A 25,618-nucleotide genomic window follows, 5' to 3' on the forward strand; every position below is an offset into this window, starting at 1 on the left:
TTTTCTTCATTAAATTATGTGAATGAAATCACATTTAGCTAAAATACACAGATATTAAAAATGCACCATCCAATTCTCAAATAAAACTAATGAAATAGTGCATCAATTTTTCATTACAATATCCATATTCATCTTAAGCTTTTATCCTCACGTAGTTCATGGACGTGCTTGAACCTATCCCACCTGACGTTGGGAAGTAGGCTGGGTACACACAGACGAACAAGCACACACACAAAAACATCCAAGGACGGTTAGTGTCCTATATGGTGTATATCCAATTGTTTGATTACATTTGGGACAATGGATGTACTAAGATTTCCCTCTTCCTGGCCACTTCATCCAGCTCTTCTCGCTGCACCTCATTGGTACCTCCATTGGGGTATGATTGTATGTCTCAATGGGTGAATGTGAGACTATTTAAGGCACGTTTGAGCACCATATTGTGGAGGAAGTTCTATATAGTAAGTGGACTATTTACCTTTTACCTGTATATTAAAAGCATTGGGCATTGTATACAGCCTGTGGCACAACTACAGTACATTTTAAACACATGTGTATTATTTTGGTGGATATATTTCTCACCCTGGCTCCCTTACACCCCGCTACACCGTGTGGCTGCTGAGCCCCTTCCATGAAATCATCCTCGTGCAAAACTAACGTGCAGGAGAATAAGTCTTTATATCTATAATAGTCATCGTAATTATTAATTAGCAAATACAGTATAAAAAGTAAAAACTTCATGTATTTGTAAGTGAGCAAAATGAATGAGTCCCCGCATTCTCAAAAACAAAAAACATGCAAGTTACAGGCATTAGTCAGTAAGTATTGTGTTCAGACTTGACACTAGAGGGATTTGGCCTTAATATTGAAGGACTGTCTGAATGTTTACACCACAAGGTAAATAAACACACAGCAAGCAAGCGAAACATTGAATGTTTTATTTCCTACGGTCTCAAATACAACCTTCTCGCAGCTCGAAAATGATCATTTTCACTTGGAATTCACACAGGAACGTCTTCATTTCTATTCATGGCATCAATGCTAACATTACACACACGCTCACACGCACGCACACGCACACACACAAAGTCTAGTTGATCCCTTAACAACACAGCAGTTTGAGTTCCACATGACACATGTATAGCGGGGACACCAACTTTTTATTTATTTACTTCTTTATTACAAAAGGTTTACCCAAACAATATGATATACGGACACATGCACACACTCCCACTACAGTCATAGTGATGGAGAGACTATTTACAGCCTTTTTAAGTCATAAAATATTGCACTTATTGGCCCATTTGCATGTCACGGTGAGCGCCGTGAGCATGCGTTATTAAATAACGTAGCATTCATATATATATATATATATATATATATATATATATATATATATATATATATATATATATATATATATATATATATATATATATATATATACTGTATATATATTGAAATATAAATCTACTTACAAGGGCATGCATTTTCCTGCTATTTTGTTGCCCATACAACAAACAAGACACCTATGATGAAGTGGGTTTTTTTTTTTTTTTTAGTTTTGTTGGTTTTTTGGCACACATCTTTTGTTGATTGCAAGTGTTCTAACAGTACCAAAAAGGCCTTGAGGATTCATAGCTATTACTTATGGATACAACTCACTTACGCAGTGCCCTGAGCGCCCACTAGCTGGAGTTTTCTCTCTATAAGAAAGCTGACGCTCAAAGGAAACTATGGCTGTCTTTTTCCCAAACGCTCACCTCGTCCTCAATAGGTGTGTAGGGCACTTCCTGTGTCACTGTTACAACATTTAAAAAGTTGACGCTTATCTTGTCTTTTTAAGGTGAGCACGTGATTGGCTTTTTAGCGGCATGCTGAAAGGGTCTGATGGAGGACACCAAATGGAGAAATTAAACACACTAAAAGGACTGAGGCCAAGTTGGATGGTAAAAAGGCCACTTTTTAAACATCTATAACTCCCAATAAGTTCATTCACAAACATATACAAGCTCCTTGAGGAGCGCCCTAATTGGCAGCCTAAGGTTTAAAGGGGACATATGGGAAGATTTCACTTTTTGATGTCTTTTACCCAAGTAGTTTTTTCAGTAGGGTACAGTAGGGTAGTGTGAAATTCCACCACCAAGTATTTTTTGTCTGTGTGCGTGTGTATGTCCTGGAGCCAGTTGTTCTGATTTTAGCTTAAATGCATGTCACAATTTGGCATATTTACATAACCACACCCCACTTGCTTCATCGCAATGGTGTAGCTCCAACCCTGGTATTGATTATTACAAAACAGAACAATGAAATGCACACCAAACCTATGCTTGGTATTATCAATTTAAACAGTGGTGCCTTTGCGTTGACTTACAGTCTGGATGGGGAAGTCTCCAATAACAACAGAAAAATTCCTATATTTGTTACTCATCACTTTATTGAATAGTCCATAAAGGAGTCGAAAGAGTCACTAATTAAAAAAAAAAAAACATTTATGAAGCTGTAAAACCAAGCTCACTTGATCAAGACACCTTAGTTGCCCCCCGTCAGACAAGAAAATGAGAGCTTCACTCTGCATCTGCATTGAGACAAGACCAACCCATAAAATTGAAATAATTTGAACGAGCGTGGATATTAACTACATGTAATGTCTTTCTTTCTTTATACAATATGTATTTTGGTGAAAGAACCTCGGTGTTAAGTTTATTAAGACACCTAGGAACTGTTTAAGATTGTGAAAGCATTTGCATATGTCTCCTTTAAATACAAGTTACATAACGTAATCACTAGGGTTTTAGGTTTAGTTTGGATGGTTTACAATGAAGTGGACTACAAACATGGAGGTTATAGCAATGTCTCTAAGAGCACATCCCGTAACTTCTTATTTGCTGGCGGTTAGGCGCTAGAATGACAGCATTTTAGTATCTCTACCACTAAACGGTCCAGATGGTGAAGGGAGAGGCTGAGAAAGGTTTTGGGGGTCGGAGACAAAACCACAGTACAGGACTGTGAGCAGAACTAACAGTTGCAGCCAGGCTGCTGGAGGGGCGGAGCACTGTCTGTCAGTTTGGCAGTGGGCGCTCCAGCGGTAATGGCGGGGTCACCATCCAAGCTGTCGGACATCTTGTCACAAATGAGATCGACGAGGCGCTCGAAGGTCTGCTTTACGTTGATGTTGTCCTTGGCGCTGGTCTCGAAGAACTCAAAGCCTTTGTCAAGTTTTTAACGAGAAATGTGTACATTTAGCATGAACGTTTCCTGACACCCTCTTTACAATCACTGCTGGAACCAACAAATAAATATAGTTTGATTGAAATTCCTGCCGTAACCAATAAAAACCCGTCAACATACAGTATTGTACTTAAAGTGCTTTACCGGAAGCATCGTTAGCTTTGAGCATTGTAAATTCCTAACATACTTTTGTCATATTGGCATTTTCCAATAGCATTATCTAACTCACATGGTCTGTATACTCTATAGACTGTATAGTTTACTCTATAGAGTCCTACTATTTTAGTGCTTGAGTGTTACATTAACATTGGGTGGGAGCATTTCTTGATGCACCATTTTTGCTAAATCTGCTGTAAGCAACAAATACAGATTTGTTTAGTTTATGTAATATTTTGTGGATTGCTGTTACACAGGTGTTAGAATAGCTGCCCAATTTTTCAAAATTAAACTGAGACATGAAAAGGTTGCTGAAAATGAAATATGCAATTAATTCCCACTAAAATCTATTTATAATAAATTAAATCGCTAGTTAATCTGGTAACTGTTGATTGTGTTATTACTTTTAGCTAATGCTAAAAGATTTCCTGGAGGACAATTCAACAGCGCTAAACTGCTCATTGCACTCACTAAGCTCTAACAGCATTTGCTTTGCCCAACTGTTGTGCCAGTATAGTCAAAATGTGTATCCCCTGCCCCTGAAACTTGAGCTAGCATGCAACTGTTTTGATTTCGGTTTGTCGAATAAATAACAAAAGGAGTCCACGTACCCCCTGCAATGTACTCACAGACTAGTCATTGTGATTTAGTGCATTGAGTTAGCATTCCTATTGACGTTTGAGATGGCCTACTGTTAGTGGTCATTGATTGCATGTCCAGTCTACTGCATGAGCGAGTACAGCAATCACTTTTCTTTACTTCGCCATCTCGCTATCGATCGTTGAACGAAGGCATTTATTTATTTTTTTATTTTTTTGGTAAAACCTTGTTCCTAAAACTGAAAGTCCACTGGCACAACACAACCTCGTTGTCCCATATTAGGAACATGCTGCCAAAAAGTTCATCATGCTATGGTCAGACTTCATTTTTTATTGTTCATCAACGTGGAAGCAGGAAGTAGTTTTTGTTGCAGCATGCATATAAATCGTCATTAAACAGTCTGATTGGCATGGGGGTCTTTGCAAATTATATAGTAATTGAAAGCATAAAAATAATGAATTGATTATATTCCCATTAGTGAACGGCTTTAATGCTGTATTGTCACATTTTAGGATTAGTATTACCGAACCTTACAATCGTTCTAGTATAGAAAAGAGTCTTGAATTAGCTTTGGGATTACATTAGCATTTAGAGTTAGCATTTCCTGACAAATTTCCTGACAAAGTGCAGTTTAGCTCACACTTTATTCAGTTGTGGCTAGTTCAGTTGTTTATGTAGTTCAGTTCAGCAAGTGGGTTTTTCTCACACTTACCCAGCTGTTCCGCTAAAAGTCTGCCGCTGTCCACCGACACCACTCGTTCCTCATCCATATCACACTTATTACCAGCTAGCACCACTTGCGCATTATCCCAGGAGTATGTTTTTATCTGGGTCGACCTATGCACAACAACACAAGAACACACGCTCAACCAACAGAGACAAGTCGCTTTTGGGTTTCGGATTGCACAGACTCTTTTTAGCACAAACAGAGAGATGAGCAAGATGTAATGTTGCTCTGCCATTTGGACAGGTCACAAGTCAAGATTACTGGTCAGTTTGTTGCGTGAATCACTACTGGTTGGGAGGAAAAGTGGGTCAAGTGCTGTTCTGGGCTGAACATGTGCACTCATTTGTAAGTTTATTTGTTTTTTTCTTGTTATCATGATTGCTCCAAACATTCAGGCTTGTATTAATCAAATGTTCTCAATTCAAATGCGCAATCAGTGGAGGTTGAAAGTGAAGAAGGTTGCACAAGTGAGTAAAATGAATTGTGCACATAATGATTTGGGTGAATTTTAGCATTTTGCCATCCTTATCAATCCAATTCAGCAAAGGTTCCATTATTGTTATGTTAAAAGTGATTTCACCACCATCCTTTCCCCTTTTCAATCAACTCAAAAAATAGTTGAAGTGTATCTCCGGATGTTACAAACCGAGGTCGTGATGGGTAAAAACTCGGGATTATAACCCATACTCTAATGGTTCGACCCAACTTGTTCTGTGCCAACTCTCGTTATCTGTTAAGTTAATGATTTATTTTTGTGAACACATCTCTACTATGATCCAAAAAGAGGCTACTTCAAGTTGAACATTTTGCTGTGGACAACTATTTAGATGATTTGATTTCTTTTTTAGAACAGGTCTGACTTTGATTAATTTTTAAATTCATGATTTATTTTTTTGAACAGATCTTTACTGTAACCCCTAAACAGAGCGTTTTAGGTTTAATATTTTTTTTAGAACAGGTCTGACACTTTACAATCTTACCTGCAAACACTGGGGTGCTATGGCACTGCAAGTCAAGAAAAAAGTCAGCCGAAAAAAAGAATGTCAATCCAAAAACATAAAAAACACTGTCATTTACCTACAAGCTGATTAACATCATCAAGTCGACCATTGTCTCAAGAAAGAACTTCAGAAGAACGTCAAAAATAAAAGCTTGCAAAGGCCATCGTATCACACACTACTAGTTAACGTGTCGTTTATTTTGAAGCATTGACTGGTCTTCTACCATTTGGCTGATGTTTGGGTGTTTTACCATTATGGAGTAGATGACAGGCAGCACATTCTCGCCGTGTATTCATTGCACTTGTAGGCCAAACATATTAGATCTCCTCCCATCCCTATTTGATATTGCCTAGTAAATGTGTCCATCCTAGCTGGGTCATTTTACTTTTGGTAACTTCACAAAGTGAATATTTTCTGCTTTGTCGTATGTGCGGTCTTTTACATTTTATAAATCTTATAAGACAGCGGAACGTCCGACATTAAGTAAAATCCGGTTCCGTGATGTTCGGTGTTATTGTAGGTTTTGTTTTTGTTCCTTTTAATCCCTGCATCCGTTCCAAATGATTACTATAATTAAACAAAGTTTTTTTCTGTGTGTGTGTGTGTGTTTTTGTTTTTTTTTGTTTTTTCAGTTTTATGTTATGGAAATGTAAAAGAATGTTGAGCACGGTATAACAACATCAAACCAAACCAAAACTACTCTCTCTTTGACGATGCCTGTAAATGAATGTAGCATGAGAAGTGTATTTACATCAGCATCTACTTGATAACATAAGTTTGTATGCATATCCATCCATCCATTTTCAATAGCCGCTTAAACTCACCATGGCGGCTGGCGTGCCAGTGCGTGTCCCAGCCATCTATGGGCATTAGGCGGGGGACACCCTGAACCGGTTGCCAGTCAATTGCAAGGCACACAAAGATGAACAACCATTCACACTCACACCTAAGGATAATTTAGAGTGTCAAATATACCTTCCAAGCATGTTTTTAAAAGATGAGAGGAAGCCGAAGTGCCCAGAGGAAAGCCACAAGGGCATGGGGAGAACATGCAAACTCCACACAGGGAGGCCGGAGCGAGCAAGATTTGAACTGGGGACCTTTGAACTATGAAGCGGACGTACTACATTTCCAACGTGCCGCTCTTGTACAGTATGTGTGTTTGAGATTTAAATACTGTACTAACATTTCTTGGTTAGTTTGTCTTGACCACCCCCCCAAGAACGTCAGCTGAACTCTAAAATTCTTCTGCAGTCAAACAATGCGTCAGTTTGTGTACAACACAGTCCCTGTGACTCAGCGAGGCATTTTGAGAGAAACAGCTTAAGGAGCAAATATCTGTTATGGTGCAAGAGCCCAACTAGAAAGTAGGCCAGCGAACACCATGGCCTCATAAAACAGGAGAGCAAGAGAGCAAAAGAGGCGGCAAGACGGCCAGACATTCTGTGTATGTGACTCACTTAGATAGAAAAAACATCGAATGGAGCAGCGGCACTAGAATAGGAAGATGTACATGCTACAGACAGGAAATGAAAACGTCACATGATTTAATTCAGGAGCAACTGAGGAAAGAACGGTTGCCATGGCGATGCCTTTTTTTGCTATATGTCGCAGGGTGCAGTGAAAGGAGGAAGCGGAAAGAGAGGCAGAAAAAAGTCGATACAGGGTGCGGACTGTATTACCGTATGAAATGCGGTGTAACTTAAATCAGGGAACATAATACATTATAACAGAACACAGCAACTTAGTCATGATGTTTGTGTTTACATCATGGAATATTTTGAGGGGGAAACGACTACATTTATGTAGCAATTCTTTATATTTACTCAACATAACATTTGATTGTTTTGTTTTTTGTTTGATTACTAAGAATCCTGTCGATTGTGTGGAGTAGATTGCCACATTACATGAATTCTGTCAAGGTTCGGGAACAAACTGAGCTAAATGGAGTGCACTACTTGGCTGCAACCAGCAGAGCCCCAATTGATTTACTCACAAGCGGTTTGCTGTTTGAAGACATCAGCAAAGACCAACATCCCTGCTTGACAGGAATTCATAGCTTTTAGAGAAATTCATTCCATTCCTTCCATCCATTCATTCTTGTGCTCATTACCACATGTGAGATGGAACCTGTACCAGCTGACTTTGGGCGAAAGGTGAGGTACAAAATATATGCATGTTTTATTTCAAAGGATCATCTCCAGTATTCAACAGTAAGAAAACCTACCAGTTCTAAGCCTGACTTTTTGTTTCACTGAGCTGCATGACACGTCTATTTAGCTGCCACGCTTCCCTTCAGTCAACAATGTGTTTTGTGCTCCTTCTAAGGCTTTTTTTTTGTTTGTTTTTGTCAATATTTCTTCAGGTCTCAAATTCCTCCAGGCTGTGTACTTCATCTTTGCTGATATTACAGTTAGGTCACATGCAGCCGATTCTGCATGTTAAGAGTCACGTACCACCCTTGAAGTGATGAGTAAGGTATAATGTAGATGTCGGCTTTAATGGTGAAGGCTAGGTGGGTAAGCTTCAACTGATGTGATTTGGAACATTTGCTCAACTGCTCCATTCACAAGGACTGCAGAAACCTAAGTATGCAGCTTATTTTAAATGAGATATATTGTCATCAGCACGTTGGCATGTGACGCTAAAATAATTGTTCATCGGCAATCATCTTTACATATCACAGAAAAAGCAACAATCATAGGACAGTGGAGCTCTAATGTTTAACAAAACACACTATTTCAGCTTCGGCCTATTCTATTGTGGGAAAATAAATATATACATGAATATGTGTATTGCGATTGAATGGCAACCAATGCAGAATGTACCCGCCTTTTGCCCAAAGTCAGCTAGGATAGTCTACAGCTCATGATCAAATGTAATAATAATGGATGTTTTCAACCTCCATGGTCTTGACAGGATGTTATGGTGTCTTTGTTGTCTTTTCCATTACGGTGTCTTTGTGACTTAATATGATTAATTCTTATTCCCCTGTGTAACCTTATCCAAGGTTAAGACATTGTTACTGTTTATGAAACCGTTTTGTATTCACAGTGCAGATAATCACCTGCCAATTTCCCGCTTCGGAAAAATGACTGAATGTGGCCCAATTCAAACATTGACCCATTTAACTTATATGAATTGGACATTTAAAGTCCATTACGCATATACAGCACGCATATCCAATTCATGTTAAGTGCTGCAGTTATTTCTTTGCTCAGTTGTTGCTTTTCTAAATGGAAATTTAGAAAACTCAAGACTAGATAACAATGACATACCAATCCTGTACGGCACCAAAGGATTCCTCGTTGGTGATGTCATACATGAGGATGAAGCCCATGGCGCCGCGGTAGTAGGCCGTGGTGATGGTCCTGTAACGCTCCTGGCCTGCTGTGTCCTACAAACATCCACACACACACAGATGCACACACAACACACACAAACAGATAAAACACACACACACAGTTCACTGTCATGTGCATACATAACTGTCAATAATAATCCATGAGTACAAGACAACATAAACCTTATATGACACAAAGCAGATATTTAATCACATTCTCTGTATTGTGCTCACGATGCAGACATCATTCTGCTGAGTGCCTCACAATAAATTTGCATTGACAGGGAACAGTGACTCAAATTCAGCATCTTCTAGAAAAGCTCAGCAAATAAAGCTGTGCAACAGAACAAAAAAAAAAAACAACATCAGGGATATATATATATATATATATATATATATATATATATATATATATATATATATATATATATATATATATATATATATATGTGCACATATATATATGATTGATGAAAATTACATTAAACTGCATACTATGTCTCTGAATTTTATTCTTGTTCAGTGTTTTAATGCCTGTTAAAAGAGATTGTAAAGCGCTATAGTTTTTTGTGGAAAATGTTGTCATGTTTATATACAAGACAAAGGCTGGTTTATTTTTTATTTTTATTCATTGACATACCAAACACTAGAATGGAAGATAGATCTGTTTGAAATGTCTGACCGTGTTTGAATGCACCATGTGTACTGCATACATGATTTGTGCAATACAATGGCAGCGTAATTGATTCTAGTTCTTGGCATCCCTAATCAGCAATTGAATATGTAAATGAATATGAAATGAAATTAATATGATTTTTTAATGGTTGTTTGCTGTTGTTGGTAGAGACGTTGGTAGGGACATAATGTGAAGGCAAAAAAACTGGAGTCACGAGAAATCAAGCTAGCTAACAAAGCTACGAAGACCACATTAAAAATAAAAGCCTTCTATGGCTATTGCATTGATGTCTATGTATTCCTATTTGATGTGTTTATGTTGAATTAAGGCTTCAATACCATGCTGTTGGCATTTGATGAGATGCTGTTTGTCTTTCTTGCTTGGTAGGTCTTTTCCCAGCAGAATTGTAAGAATGACAGTGCTCTTTTCTCAGAATTGCTGAAATGCTTTACGGCAGTTGCCTTCCAAGCAACTCCCTTCTCTTTCACCTGTGAACTAGTGGAAAATTCAGACAGACCCTTGGTATGTTTTGTGTCATCACAAAATCATTTTTTTCCCTTTGTTTTCTGACTTATTGTTTCAGTTTAAATTGTCTTTCAGTTGAAAACCAAAAATGGATTTTTTTGCCCAAAATTCAAATTTGGGCCAAAATGCAATGCATGTTGGTCGTACTAACAGGTGATAGGCATTTTCTACATGTCCCCCAAGTTCTTCACCACAATTAAAAGTGACAGGTTGAGGAATTTGCAGGATAAACTAACACATAGCACATACATAACACAATAATATCTCCAATAAGCATTTTCTATTAAAAAACAAACAAACAAAAAAAACAAACAGTTTGTCATTAAAAATATATTTGGAGAAAAAAAAATCTGAATAGGTAAATCCATGTTCATCTAAATTATACAACATCAAGACTTTCTTCTTCTTCGTTCTTTGAATTTCTTATTCATCTTTAATATTGGATTTTATTTGATCGTGTGTATGTAATATTGCATACCTTTTGCATCATACACCTGATGTATAATGGCAATAAAGACCTATTGTATTGTATTGTATTCTATTCTTTACTGTTTACTGTATGCTACGACAGCTAGTGGAAAAGCAAAACTGTGAAATATCACCGTGGCAACGAATGGCCGCCGTTGTACCTTTTGCTCTGAAATCTCAATGAAAATGCTAATGATGACGCTTTGATCTGTTTAATTGTATTAGAGGACGTGTGGGCTAGTAGCTATTTATTTACTCCTCATCCTGTTTGAAATGAGTTACATAACGACACCATGAGGCCTGCCGCTTGCGATGGACAGTTTGTTTCGCCCACAGTAAGTGTGTTTTGCGGGGAGCGTCTGGCTGTGCATCATGATGGGGGACTTTTTTGGCTGCTCCACTTGGCGCCGCTTTACCACACATTGCTATGTGTCGCTGTGCACATGGCTACAGTGACTACAGTGTACTCACTGTAGCTGGAAGCCCACTCTGACCTTCACTTTGTAGAGATTGATCTTGCATAAATGCACACGCACAAACACAAAATTGCAAAAATGCAATAACAATGTTTTAAAAATGGCCATGGACAATTGTGCTTCCTTTATGATACAAGATGGCACTACTGATTTTCCTCGATTCATTAGAGAAAAGCTGACCACACACCAGTGACCACACACCAGTGATTTGTTCTCAGTTAAAAGGCAAGAGAATAATTGGAATAAAAAAAAAAAAAAGCTGAGTCATGCAAATCAGAGCTCAATGAAAAGCTGGGCTTGACGCTCACAGGAAATCAATGCAAACCGGCTGACACCATCAAGTGGAGAAGGGTTAGGCAGAGAAGTTTATTTCAAGCGTACAATTGGAGGAACATTAAATGGTATGATCTCCTTGATTATAGAGTATGCTATATTTACGGTTTAAAATATTGGTATAGGTAAACAGGGCGCAGCTATTTTTCAGGACGTTGTGGACAGATTGACCAGAAGTAAGCCAAATGTTATGAGTAAAAGATTATCCTCTCGCAATCAACTGTTCCTCTTATTATGGTTTAAGAACTATAATGGGCATAAAAAGTCCACAGTCCCTCTTTAAATGCCAGCTATTTGTGATATAATATATATATATATATATATATATATATATATATATATATATATATATATATATATATATATATATATATATATATATATATATATATATATGGCCTATAATATATACAGTGAAACTCAATTTAAATAAAATACATATGTTAGTGACAGAAGACATGAAGGTAGCTAGTATGAGAGAAGAGGATGCAGGAAGCAGGTTTAGATGGAAGCAATTGATTCCCTGTGTTGACCCCTGAAGGGAAAAGATGAAACAGAACAAGAAGCTGTACCGTATTTTCTGCATTATAAGATGCACCAGATTATAAAGCGCACCATCATCTTTTTAAAAAAATTAAGGCTTTTTAGGTGCACCTTATAGTGTGGAAAATACGGTATATGTTTGGAGAAGGAAACTAGAAATAAACAATTGCAACATTGGAGTTGTAAAAGAGTGTGCACTCTTTTGTACTTGTGGATTTGTTCAAAATTATCATCATTATCATTATATCATATCATGTCATATATCATCATCATTATATTAAATAGCTGGCATTTAAAGAGGGACTGTGGACTTTTTATGCCCATTATAGTTCTTAAACCATAATAAGAGGAACAGTTTATTGCGAGAGGATGATCTTTTACTCAATAATAAATTACAATAATAATAAATTATCATAACCCATGTTAAATGGGAATTACCATACACGCACATCTGACACCCCTAATGAATTCAACCGTTAGGTTTTTCTTGACCTTTTTTACGTCATTGTTATTATTTTTGCTTTCTCGCAAAAGCCTGAACTTTTGCTTTGAGACTGACTGAATTTCCCTGTTGGTGTATTATTTTTGTGGTGACTCATAAACTACCAATAAGTAGCTGTCATTCGGCAGCCAATAGATTCACAAGGGGTTTATTGCAAGTGTGGGCACAGTCCAATTAGAAGATGACCAGGCAGTTACCTGAAAGCAAAGAGGACATTTCATTTGGCAATGAAAATGCCCCAAAAAAATGACATTTGACTCGAGGGTCACAATGCTGTTGAAAACCCCTTTAGAGAGTTGAATGTCGAAGGCTGGCTAATTCCCGCAGAACAGTCAATGAAGGGCGATGGCGATTGTGACGGGAACACTAACCTTTGGTGTGAAATTCAAGAGGGAAGGAAAAAATGTTCGACAGAGAAAGAATGAGACAATGTTCTTCTGCAACTCCTAATGAAAAAGCTTCAGATCAGCTTCACTTCCACACACAGGAAGGTGTCAGTGTGTGTTCTTCCTCTCCTGCTGGGCGCCAAGCTAACGCTTGCTGGTCTCCTCTCAGAAATGTTCAGCTTTCCATCTGCCTCTCTACTTCCAATGAATGTCAAAGCACAAAGACAAAACGCATGATCCCCTGAGATTGATACAATTTTTTTTTGTTCTATCAACAACAGAGCGGATGTACCACACAACTCATAGGGAATCATAGGGAAAAAAGCCCACTGTAACTAACTAGAGAGCGTTTTAAAAATGAGGTGGAAAGTCCACGCATACCAAGCGAGCCAAAAAACATCGTCTGTTCTCCATGTTCTTACAATAAGGAGAATTTCATTCCTCATCATAAGTCTTCTAAGAGCAAACCTTACACAGCAACTCTACTGACTGACGAAACACAGCAAAGCGCAGGAATGACCAGGAATACAAAAAGAAGCGAACCTTGACAGGCAGCAGTGCCACAGGGCATGCAGGTTGCCAGAAAATAAAAAGCGTAGTAGTAATAGTAGTACTAGTAGTTGTAGTGGTAGTACTAGATGTAGTACAAATAGAAGCTGCGAAACTAACTGTCGGCTCATCTTATAAGTACATTGTGGTTACGCATTGCCATTTTTATTGGGTTAAATGACTGTGATCTTGGATATTGAACAAGTTTAATGTTTATGATTATTAACGCACACCAGTTTCTTAAGTGAGAAAGGAGGAATAAAATCTCTACTTAACACATCCGACACCACAGGATAGTCAACTCATTCAGAATAGTCAACTATCCAAGTGTAAATAATAGTTTTGGGAGGAATCCAGTAACTACAGAATCCAGTAGTCTTTACAGAATTTGATTATGAGGGAGGATGGGTTGTTGATCATTGGCTGCCATTATTTGTTGGTTATGCTTCCATCGTCTTCATCAATTGCCTGATTGACTATGCTTAAAAGATTGCCAATAATGCAACAATCTGCTTCTTTTAGACATCTGATGAATTGAGATGAGATCAGATACAAGGAGCATGTAAGGCATAATGGCCCTTTAAAAGCTAACGATAGCTTTCTTAAAACAGCTATTTTTCAACTGATTAAAATACATCCATCCATCCATTTTCTAGAGCTGCTTATTGAAGGAATGTAGTTTCACATAGGTTGAATGGCAAGTAAAATTCAGAGCAGCAACTCGGGAGGTCAACACCTAATCCAATCATTTGTCTTTGTGATACAGTCAGTAAAACAAAGACACAAAGTTTCAATAGGGCACAAATTATAATACGTATTGAGGACTAGACAGTCAGGGACTTACAATAACAAAAGAAACGGGCGCCATAAAAGATAGGAGTGAGGGTAAAGTCCTCCAGAACGCATCGTTCGATGCTCGACCTCGAACACACAGATGTGATTGGCGTCCGCAGGTCTGGGACGTTGAGGGCACACACACACACACACACACACACACAGGCACACACACACATATGGGCGCAAACAATAAAATACTGAAATATTGTACCTTATGATGTAGGAGTTAGAAGATCAGATGAATGTAACAATAAAAGTCAAGGCTATATAATGGTGTAAGAGGAAGAACGTTTCTAATGTGTACTTGAGTATGTTCAAAAGTGTCTACACAGTTGCTGAAACGTCTGGATTGGAATCATCCAACCGAAAGGGGGCAGCAGAGGACAGGAAACAACCCAACATGATGACATAGACTGGCGACAACCCAAATTCAGTGGACCGGCAAATATAAAAGAGGAGGCCGGATGAGGAACCGGCATCATTCTCACCATGACACGGGAATGATCCAGAGATCTCTGTTTTGGACAATTGGCTTGTAAACTGCATTAGACAATTAGGTAATAATAAATCTTCAAAGTTTTGTTGACGCAATGAACGTGTGCACGTGTGTTTATCCCGGCTCATACCCGAACGCACAGGAATCTTTCACAAAGGTATGTAAACAATACACTATTATTCAAATGGGCCCGCAATCAAAACTAAGAATAAATGTGAAAGATCCAACATTATCCACACTAGGGTTGCTGGCTTGCTGGTGCCTTTCCCAGCTGTCTTCGGGGAGTAGACAGGGGCACCCCTGAATTGGTTACTAGTCAATTGCAGGGCACCAACCATTCACACACCCAATCACACCTAAGGACAATTTAGAGTATCCAGTGCACCTGCCATGAAAGTTTTTTGGAACGTGGGAGGAAGCCGGAGTGCCCGGAGAGAACCCACGTGGGCTCCGGAGAACATGCAATCTCCACACAGAAAGGCTGGAGCAAGCTAGAATTAGGGCTGCACAATTAATCAAATTTCAATCGCAATAACGATATTGGCTGCCACGATTAACTAAGCTGATCGTCTGCGAAATTCAAGCACATTCAGTCATCCTACCACCAGGGGGCAAACGCAAGGTTAGGACTTCATTAAGCTTAAGAAATAGCAAGCAAGCAAATCCTGCAAGAAGGGCAAGAATTAAGCTTGGTTTATGCTTGATGAGATCTGCGAGCTCCACGTGTCAAAATGCAGGAAACCTCGGCAACCACACCCTTCCGCACGGGCCACGTGTACCATCCGGAGTTTCTTCCTCGTGGAAAACATAGGGGATGAACTATTGCTTATGGAAGTTCGCTAGTACAAACAATTTAATGATTCAGCTGAAAAGGACTACAGTGACCTAAATACTGTAAACAACTCTTGGCAAGCATGCGCACTGGGGAGAGATTTATGAGGAGTCTGTTAAAATCGATTGTTTGAATCTACTAGGATTCTGTACCTCTATTATAGAAATCACGCTCTAGCACAGACCAATCCTTAGCAGCAGCCTCAACTGAGCGTGGGACACAGTGATGCTGAAATTGGTTTTGCAGGCACACTCCGAGATTCCAGGTTTCAATTCCACTTTAGAAGCCTTTAGATGGCAATGTTTCTCACATGTTTGCATGACAAAAGCCTCTGCTTTCCTCACCCCCAAATATACCGTACTAGCTGTCAATTGAGACCCATTTTTGAAAAATCTGATTGAAAAAAATTGGAATGAATCCAGTTTCAAATGACTGCTAAGTCCATACTCACTTCGGGTGATTCTGGTACTTTTAGCAGCCTCCCATCAGCACCAGAGTGAAATGGCATTGAGTTTCTCACATGACTCCTAATATATACCTTGCTAGCTGTTAAATGAGACCCATTTTGGAAAAATTGGGTTTGAAATGACCAAAAATTACATTTTGACTGCTAAATCTATACTCACTCTTTGTATTTTTGTACAGTTTTTTTCTTGCAAAAAATGTAAGCCTGTTGTAGGTGTTGTTACAGGCCTGTTTTTGTAGTATGTGCTTGGTTCTAAGTAGGTTTTATTTTTTTCATTGCTTTGCACTCAGTAAGTAAATTAGCTGTGTTGCCCTGTGTGCCAAGTGTTTTCCATAATTACTTATTTATTTTAGTTTAGTACAGTGGGCCCCCGGGTTACGAACTTAATCCGTTCAGCGGCTACGCTCGTATCTCGAATTGCTCGTATAGCGGGCAATCCAAACCCATGTTAATCCGTGAATGCGTGCAACGCGCAGAAGCCTTAGGTGAAATCATCACGCTGTATAAATATATTAATATTGAGTGACATAATCTGCTGTACAGTTGCATTAAATAACAAATACAAAGGAAAAATGACTTTTACCTTTGGAAAGACGTGACTTGGGCTGAGATGAGCAGAAATGAGCAGAGATGAATGCTCGAAGTCGATACGGTAAATCAGATATGCTATTGGTCTTACAGTGTCACAGTAACTTTTTCAGTCAGGGTTTTCTCTACTTTCTTCCATCCCAACCAGCTGTGCCATCAAGCTAGATAAAGGCGTTCGGCCAATAGCATATCGGCACTTCTGTGATTGACGTGTGACGCCGGCCAATAGCATCTCCGTGAGTGAGACCGGATGACCTTAATCGACCAATAGCATATTGGCGTCTCCTTGACTGACTGATAATTATTCGCACTTTTTTTTAAACGGTTGGAATGTATTGACATCTTATTGATTAAAACACATTTAAACCTGTGACGATTTTTTGTCCTGCAATCGGCACACTTAATTTCATGTCAACTGTTTTTCCCGACGTGAATTGAACTAGGTGGAGGCGGAGGAGAGGTTTTGTGTGTTGTATTGACTAGGCACTACACTTATAGCTTGTTCGAGCGTCAGTTCATTGTTGGTTTCAACTCACAGAATTGCAACAATGGCGCTGTCCCAAAGCATGCCGGGAGGTCGCCGACTAACATGACATGCAGTTTTGTTAAACAACCATTATATAGCACTGCAATTTCACCCGTAATAGAGTGCAGTGATTAAAGGTTTGAGTTAATACGGCAACGCAGCTAGGCTATTGCTCTTACAGTGTTACAGTAACTCTTTCAGTCAGGGTGCAAATCACGGAGATACTAAAACATCATCCTCTTATTTCTTCCTTTACCGTAGTAATTTTAGAAGCTATGTCTAACAGATAAAGTTTGCAAAGTCTTCAAAACATTCCGTTTTTCACTCATTTTCTCTACTTTCTTCCATCCTGTCCCATCAAGCTAGATAAAGGCGTTCGGCCAATAGCATATCGGCATTTCTGTGATTGACGTGTGACGCCGGCCAATAGCATCTCCGTGAGTGAGACCGGGTGACCTTAATCGACCAATAGCATATTGGCGTCTCCTTGACCGACTGATAATTATTCGCACTTTTTTTTAAACGGTTGGAATGTATTGACAATTAATTAAAAAAAAACACACATTTAAACCAATGACAATTCTTTGTCCTGCAATCGGCACATTTAATTTCATGTCAGCTGTTTTTCCCTTTAGCTGTACAAACACTACACTTAAATGGTAATTATATTTAGACACCGTGAGTGAGACAGTCAGTGTGAGGTTGTAAGACCAATAGCGTTCACGTTACCGCCACAAGTGTCTATTAATGATTGTAGATGACGCAAATGCTGAATATGTGGACGCAGTTAGGCGAGAACATTTCTACATACTCAATGGCTGGTTTGTCGGAATGCTCGTAAGCGGAGGACAGAAATCTCCCTGATCCACGCTCGTAAGGCGAATTGTTCGCAAATCAGGGTGCTCGTAAGCCGGGGGCTGACTGTATTATTATTTTTGAAGTATCAAACTTTGAAGCCTTCTTTACATACTAAAATAGTGCGATCAATAGTGCGATCAATAGACATGTTTGACCATAAATGATGAATAATCGTGATTGATAATCGTGATTTCAATATTGACCAAATAATCTTAGCTCTAACTAGAATCAAACTCGGGACTCCGAACTGTGAGGCGGACGTTCTAACCACTTTTACACGAGGGACCCCTGATTCGAATCATTGGCTTCAATACCAGGCATAATAAGGCATGCCAGTTAAATCCAAAACATTTTGTACCCATATTTGCAGCTTGATCCTCTTGTCGTTTTTGTACACTGTCTTCACTTTGAAGTCGATGCCCACGGTGCTGACGAATGCCGAGGTGAAGGCGTCATCGGCGTAGCGGAACAGGAAGGACGTCTTGCCAACGCTACTATTACCGATGATCAGAAGCTTGAACATGTAGTCGAAGTTTTGATCACCGCCCTCCCCTTTGCCTTTCGCATCCTGAGTGGCTGCCATCTGCAAGGAAAATGAAAAGAGGATGAGAAGGTAGCTATTTAAGTGGGTACTCAGCAGCAACATGAAAAAGATAGAAAGTAATAGACTTTTAGGAATGATATGGCTTTAATTGTTTGTCTTGAGCTCATCACCAGGGAGTTGCTGGCTAGCATAGAGACGGACCAACAAACACAAAAACATTTTGTTAGGAGTTCAGCCTTGGGAGATGTCTGAGTATCCTTCGTGTTGAATACAATTACTGCATCTAGTTCATGACAGCCAGTGTTCAAAACTAGTTTTGCTGCCATTTGCTTAAAACCGTCACAATGTCACAGATTTAATAGTCAATCAAAAATACAGTGTCATATATTTGTAATTTGCGATGTACGTGTGGCTAAAATACCAAGCGCAAAGAGTCTGTCTTAGAAATGCACAAACGATCGCCGTCTGCGAGTGGCCAAACAGCTAACAGCCTTTTGAATAACCCAATACTAGTCTTTGTTTTGCACCTGTTTACACTCTTTGTATAGTATTTAATAGAGCTTACATTGGGCATACCTACATTGGCATGGACATTTACTCACTCTTTAATAAATGTGCCATAGTGTTTGTGGATCAATAGAAAATATAACAGTATATTAGGCTAGTTTATAACATACTTTTTTGATAAGACACTAGCAGTATTTCTATGGCCTCGCAACATTAAAACTTTTTCTCCTAACACTTTCCCTTTTTTTTTTTTACATTTCTACATTTTCTCTTAATATTACAACTTTATTCCCTGGAGGCCCGAGTAAGTCACAAACTGTAGTCACAAATAAGCCTCAAGTCATATCCTTTAAGTCTCAAGCAAGCTTTAAGTTCCTATGGAAAAAAATCAATTTCAAGCAATATGTACTCAGTTGAAGAATAAGCAAGTCAACTCATACAATTGTGTTCAGTCACAATGAACTGTATACTGATGTGATTAAAAAAAGAAAACACTGATCATAAGACAATGTACCTTTTGTACCTTTAAAATTAAATGAACACACAAAAAGTACATTTACATTGCTAAAAAATATGAACATGACATGATTTCATACGTATATCTTTTAAAAGAATGCATTTTTACGTTTAGATCTATTAATGCGTCTAACACCATTAATGTGATTAAAAAAAAAGATAGTTAAACTATGTGTGCTACTACCATAGTACAGTACTGTAATCTTCAAATTTAGAAACTAGCATAGTTACATTGCTTTTAGCACCAATCTGTTTTCCCCGATCTACCAATGTGAGTAAATGGGTGGTTAGGGCTGTCTTTCTATGAAGGTCAGTCAAGTTGACATGAATTAGTTTTAAATTACACTTCTTCATATGGCGATGCGGAGATACGAAATAATAAATAACCTTACGGCTTTTCGTCATACGCTTGGCTTCCTATTTGGTGAAATTTATCAGGCACAATGATTCAATACCCCATAAAAAATAAAACGTATTATCTGTCGTATAGACTTTCTCACTGCATCACGTGCCCGTAATGCAATCAGCATCTGATTTTTTGTTTAATGTTGAAAAAAAAACCTTCCGTAGCTATGTTTAACCTGCTCGTTCCTACGTCAGCAACCAGCCACCTGAGAGGATACATACACGCGCGCGCACACAGTCACACGCACGCAGGAACACACAGTCATCATTACTCCAAGGTGAACCATGCAGGCAAAAGCAACGCGCTGGTGTCAAACATATGCAGCATTGCTGTTTGAAAATATACTCATTTAAAAAAAAAAAAACCCTCCTATTTCTTCTTCCCATGAAAAATACAAATACTTGCAAGGGCACACCACAGAGGAGCTGTCATTTACACATAGCTAATATGTAACAATGTATGAGTAATAACGTCAGAAAACTGACAAGATGTGGAACAAATGAAGGAGGGGGGCAGAGGGTGCTGGTGCTGAGGAGGGAGGCACAACGGCTAAAGCTAGCGAGGTCATTTTATGACAAATTATGAGCCAATCACAGATGAAGCTAGTAAACATGCTGATAAACAAACCTGTCTCCAAGGGTCTTGGCACGAGTTATGTCTGTCTCAAAACGCTCCTCCTTAGTATTTTAAATGTTGTTTTTTTTTCGCCTTTTTGCTTCTTGTTGCCCCCCTGCGCGTCGCTCGTTGGATGTGCTGAAGCAATTTCAGCACCAGGGAGCTGTTACCACCACCTCCCCCCCTCCCTTCTTGCTTTCTTCTGCTTTCAGTGCTCTGCTCCCTCCCATCGTGAAACAAGCCTATATCTGTGGTCAACGACCGTTAAGCCTAACGGGATTTGTAGTTTTTTTTACGGCTTCCACGCGGAAGTGGACAGTCAACAGAAGTCGGAAGTCCACAGCCGGAAAGGAGAGTGTTGACTACAGTTTCCGGCATGCAACACAAAAAGTGCGTGGACACAACAGACATGTGATTTACAATGGCGATGCGGAGATACGAAATAATAAATAACCTTACGGCTTTTGCTTGTCATAAATAGAGCCTCCAGTCTACCATACCTTCCCGTAGAGATCCATTCTGTCGCTGTGAAGAAAAAGATGTGTAAAATCAGAATAATATGCGATTACATAAGCGACTTGATGGCTCTTGAGGCCTTCTACGATAGGACGACTGGCCGGGTGATTGCGCTCATAGGGCTGCTACGGTGAACGCCGCCCTCCCTTGCAATGGTGGCTCGGGCGGCGGCAGTGGGGAGTACGCTGTCCAGGCTCTCCAGTAGCAACAGGTAACAGGGAAGTTTAACTGCCTTAACAAATCAGTTTGCTCGTCCTACGTTTTTTTCCATAAATAAATTTTGTAATGCTGAAATCTGTTCACTTTTCTACATCTTTGTGGCGTTTTCGCATCGAAGATAATTTTGGTAGCCATAGTGAATAGTGGTTTGCGTTTTTCCAAATAAACACGAATTAAAAAATATCAAACTTTTTGATTAGTAATACTAGGCAGTGCAGGAGTCGAACATTTCTAGGTGTTTGGGGCCAAGAAAAACAGTCCAAAGTAGCGCCCTCTGCATTTTGAAAAAGGAATCGGCTTGTTGGCAATAACAAACCCATAACTCCGGTCAAGATAAGGTCGACAGTGGTGCAACTGAGCTAATTTAAGACTTGCACAACAAGCCTTAAGCTTTGTGCACCTAACCCAAATGTACTTCCTACGACATAAAAGCAACACACAAGTACCACTGGTACGGATGCAATTTACATTTCTCATTCTGTTACACTGGTACTTTCAGGGAAATTTAATGAAGTCATTATGGACAGTGACATTGCAGACCTACACTTGTAGAAAACATTTTTGTCCAAGTTTCATGAATTTTAATTTAAGTTACATTTTAATATTTGAAACTGTTGGTATGAAGAGACACTCACCACCTCAATAAGGTAAAACTCAAATTACTGGTGCGTGTAATCCCAAGAACCCCAACCCTGGTTGGCATCCCTAACCAGTGCCAGTGAGAAATGTTTGCAATGCTCTCACAATTACGTGAAGACTGACTTACCAACAGTTATACTCTGTGATAAATGTCCTGCTGCTCTGAAAGTTCCAGATGGAGGGAGTTCTGGCTTATTTGTGGATGGCCACCATTGCCAACAAGACTGCGGCTCTTGCAAGAATTGGCTGAACGATTCTTTCAGCTCGTGTGGACTGAGATTGATTGGCCTAATTTCTTGAATATGTCTAAATGACCTCCTAAAATAATTTTCTTGCAAGAAAATCATAATATGATTCCCAGAATACCGCAGATATCAGGAGAAAAACTTTCTGTGACCTAACCACTGTCAAATATAATCTGAATTTGACAATATTTGGGCAGTTTGAGTAATTTTGCAAAACTAGTTTTGTTCAATAAAATGATCACTTATAGTGAATCTCATACAGTACTTGTATATTTGTTGGTTAAAAATATTCAATGTGAATTACTTCAATTCTTTGGAACGTTTTTCCTTCAGAAGAACAGTCAATGGAAGACTCCATCGAAGTGCTTCTGCAGGACTACGAGAAGGTTCTACCTTTGAGCAGCCCTCGCCCGTTGTTGTCTGCCTGCACTGGTGCTCTTTTCACAGGCCTCTATGGAGTGTGGAGCCTCTTCACCATGCCCGGCTTCCGCAAAATCCCACCCCACCTGAAGGTCCTTGACTGTTTTTTTTTTAATTCATTTTTTTGAGGGGGGAGGGGGGGGGGGGGTCTTACAATTGTAGAACATCTATAAAAAATAAGGCAAACTTGCACACTAACAATTATTTGCTTCCTTTTGTATAGTGATAGCAACAATAGCGAGCAAAGAAAAGCAGCGGTATAACCAGGATTACATTAATTACATATTAAGCAGATGCTTTGTTGGACACAATGCAGACTGTTTTCCACTATCAGCCCAAGAAAACACGCCAATCTGGAAGTGATTGTCCCTAAGTGAGTTGTGTGCTTATTCTTCCCCGTGATTGCCTTACATGTGAATATTATGGCAGAAGCAATAGATGATGATAAATACAATCATGGACAAAATGTCTTGTACAGCTAAAACCAATCCAAGATCTGTACCAGGAAACATCTGGCATTGTTTAATTGTTTAGTGTATATTTTTTGTTTGGATTATTTTCTAATTCTAATTTTTTTTTTAAATACACTTTATTTACATTCTTTTAAATATGTACAATTTTAGTATTCCTTATCATATGTATTTGTTGTTTTGTTCTAGCACACCACAATATTTTATATATCAAATATGTATTTTCAATCACATTGCATAATACTGATAATTGTTTCTAATATTTTGGTTACATTGAGATGGCTGAGTGGCACACAAAATTAGAAATGATCAGTTAACTGAGAGTACACCCAAAATACAGTTGTGAAAGGAGTTATTTTGATATATTTGTCATATTGGCATTGATTACATGTAGATAGTGCAGGTATATCTAATGAAGAATCCATTGGGTGCAAGTAGTTAATATACATGTGCTGTGCTTTAGGTACCCTATTTGCCCTCCTGTAGGGATCTGACACAGAACATCATGAAGCTGCTCGAGGGCCGCACAGGTCGCTTAGCAGATTTGGGATCTGGAGACGGGAGACTGGTAGGTGAGCTGCTACGCCGAAACTAGAAGTTTGTCCTGTTATGTGTGACCTACACAGTTGTTCTGTTGCATTTCTTGGTGCTGTCACGCATTTCAGCTGTCGTGTTTCTAGACATAAATTTTGGACCAGAAACATATACGCTCTCATGGCTTGTTAAGCATGACAATCTAAAATCTACAATAAACTGACAAACTATACAGTCTGTGGTAATTAACTTGGAGTGGAAGCCTCCACAACCCACAGAGAGCCTTGGCAGGAACAGTGAGTTAGAAAGATACACATGGAGGAAGTGAGCACAATAAGGATTATGGTTCAGAACTGGTATGCAAGCCACTCTCATGCATGGTATGTGGCATTTTTTTTTTTTTTTTTTGGGGGGGGGGGGGGGGGGGGGAGTCATTGAACACTGGGTTTCAAAAGTCAAGTCTCTTTTACATTTGTAAGGTGCATATCCCATGCTGTTTCGCATTAGGCCTTTGTTATTCCACACTGCAGTGAGTGTTAAATCATTTTTACATATTAACCCTATCATTACCAATGACCGCAATAGATGTCAAAGATCCATGTATACTTAGTAGGTTGGTCGTGGATAGTTAAATCCACTGGATAGTCAAATTAAATGGTGACTGATTAAATTTGAACCAGTTGTTAAATGTATTATAAAATCAGACAAATAAGCAAGGTTCTATGTGCACATCATTAGTTTAAGACAAAATTGTACATCAGTGTGAATGCGAGTATAAATGTTTGAATTTCTATTATACATGCACGCTGTGATTGGTGACCAGTCCAGCGCTATAGAAAATTGATGCACATTGAAGCACTGATGCAAAATCTTGAATTATTTTGTATTGTGCTTTCTCAGGTGTTTGCCGCCTCCTCTGCTGGCTTCAGGTGCACTGGCTTCGAGATTAACTCCATTCTTGTTGCATATGCCAGGACAAAAGCCCGTTGGACCGCAGTGCCTTCCAGCCAGGCTAGTTTTGTTCAAAAAGACTTTTGGAAGGTAAACACCCACATTCGTGGTAATATTGTATGTCTCATGTTTTATTTATTTATGTATGCAGCAATGTTAACGTGCTCTATCAGTGAAGTTGAGCTATTTTTTTTCTTATAGACTGATTTATCGCAGTATGACAACGTGACAGCTTTTCTCGCTCCAGGAGTGGTAAGTGAAAGCTTTCTTCACATTATGTAATAGTTTAGCTGAGGCTGTCGCTCCCGATGTCTGGACAGATGGAAGTACTCGGAGAGAAGCTGCTGAAAGAGTTTCCCGATGATGCGTGCGTCATCGCTTGCCGCTACCCTTTCCCCGGCTGGCCTCACCATTCAACTCTGGGCTCAGGACTCAACCAGACGTGGGCATACGACATCCGCACCGTGCGCTCCAGTCTTAGGGAAAGTGTCAAGTAAGGAGGGAGCAGTAGAGACCTGTATGTTTGCACTCAGCTGTCCCTAACTTTGCGTAATGCTTTTTTTCTGAATTCAGATTAGGGTGATGATTTAAGAGATGGAATCTTTGAAGTATTCCTGAATGTCTTGCACTAGTCAACCAACTGTGAAAAGTCAAATAATTTCATGTTCAAGTGTATTTTAACACACCAAAAATGGACTTATTTGCTTTTTGCTTTGTTTTTTTTTTCCTACGAATGTTTCCATAAATTGCTTTGAACTCCCTCCATCTCGATTATTTATGCTAATTACTGCCAAATTAAAAAAGAAGAATATTAACTACATGTGATGTTTGGTTATTTATTTTTCTTGTTACATCTGATTGGATAAACATCACTTGAATTTTACAATACATCAGTATAATTGTTAAGAAATGCTTCT

At 39.0% G+C, this 25,618-nt stretch overlaps 2 protein-coding genes across 3 annotated transcripts; one reads left to right on the top strand and one right to left on the bottom strand.

Moving 5' to 3' along the window:
* Positions 1-923: 923 nt before the first annotated feature.
* On the bottom strand, positions 924-21,362 carry rab3c (RAB3C, member RAS oncogene family). 2 transcript variants are annotated; one of them, XM_088414228.1, is made up of 5 exons: positions 21,208-21,362; positions 18,478-18,702; positions 8,994-9,112; positions 4,700-4,824; positions 924-3,209 (listed from the first exon to the last, which is right to left on the bottom strand). In XM_088414228.1, exons 1-5 carry the CDS (start codon positions 21,223-21,225, stop codon positions 3,019-3,021), a joined length of 678 nt encoding a protein of 225 aa, XP_088270354.1. In that variant the 5' UTR covers positions 21,226-21,362; the 3' UTR covers positions 924-3,018. The 2 variants fall into 2 exon arrangements, with proteins under 2 accessions (XP_088270354.1, XP_088270361.1); XM_088414235.1 differs by lacking the exon at positions 21,208-21,362 and adding an exon at positions 20,720-20,896.
* On the top strand, positions 21,103-25,513 carry LOC148429686 (adenine nucleotide translocase lysine N-methyltransferase). Its single transcript, XM_088414248.1, has 6 exons — positions 21,103-21,434; positions 22,660-22,838; positions 23,680-23,784; positions 24,651-24,791; positions 24,903-24,953; positions 25,022-25,513. The coding sequence occupies exons 2-6, from the start codon at positions 22,671-22,673 to the stop codon at positions 25,196-25,198; spliced, it is 642 nt and encodes a 213-aa protein (XP_088270374.1). The 5' UTR covers positions 21,103-21,434; positions 22,660-22,670; the 3' UTR covers positions 25,199-25,513.
* The last annotated feature ends 105 nt before the right edge of the window (positions 25,514-25,618 follow it).

This window comes from Hippichthys cyanospilos, chromosome 1, assembly GCF_059441005.1.
Source record: "Hippichthys cyanospilos isolate Australia breed blue-spotted pipefish chromosome 1, RoL_Hcya_1.0, whole genome shotgun sequence".
NCBI lineage: Eukaryota > Metazoa > Chordata > Actinopteri > Syngnathiformes > Syngnathidae > Hippichthys > Hippichthys cyanospilos.

Excerpts from the sequence above, each read along its gene's own strand:
- LOC148429686 (XM_088414248.1), top strand. The coding sequence starts at position 22,671 with ATGGAAGACTCCATCGAAGTGCTTCTGCAGGACTACGAGAAGGTTCTA. Across the intron at positions 24,792-24,902 it reads TTCAAAAAGACTTTTGGAAG|ACTGATTTATCGCAGTATGA; the intron begins GTAAACACCCAC and ends TTTTTCTTATAG. Across the intron at positions 24,954-25,021 it reads CTTTTCTCGCTCCAGGAGTG|ATGGAAGTACTCGGAGAGAA; the intron begins GTAAGTGAAAGC and ends ATGTCTGGACAG.
- rab3c (XM_088414228.1), bottom strand. Across the intron at positions 9,113-18,477 it reads GGATCAAGCTGCAAATATGG|GACACAGCAGGCCAGGAGCG; the intron begins GTACAAAATGTT and ends GGATGTTTGTAG. Across the intron at positions 4,825-8,993 it reads TTTGGTGCCGTACAGGATTG|GTCGACCCAGATAAAAACAT; the intron begins GTATGTCATTGT and ends TGTTGTGCATAG.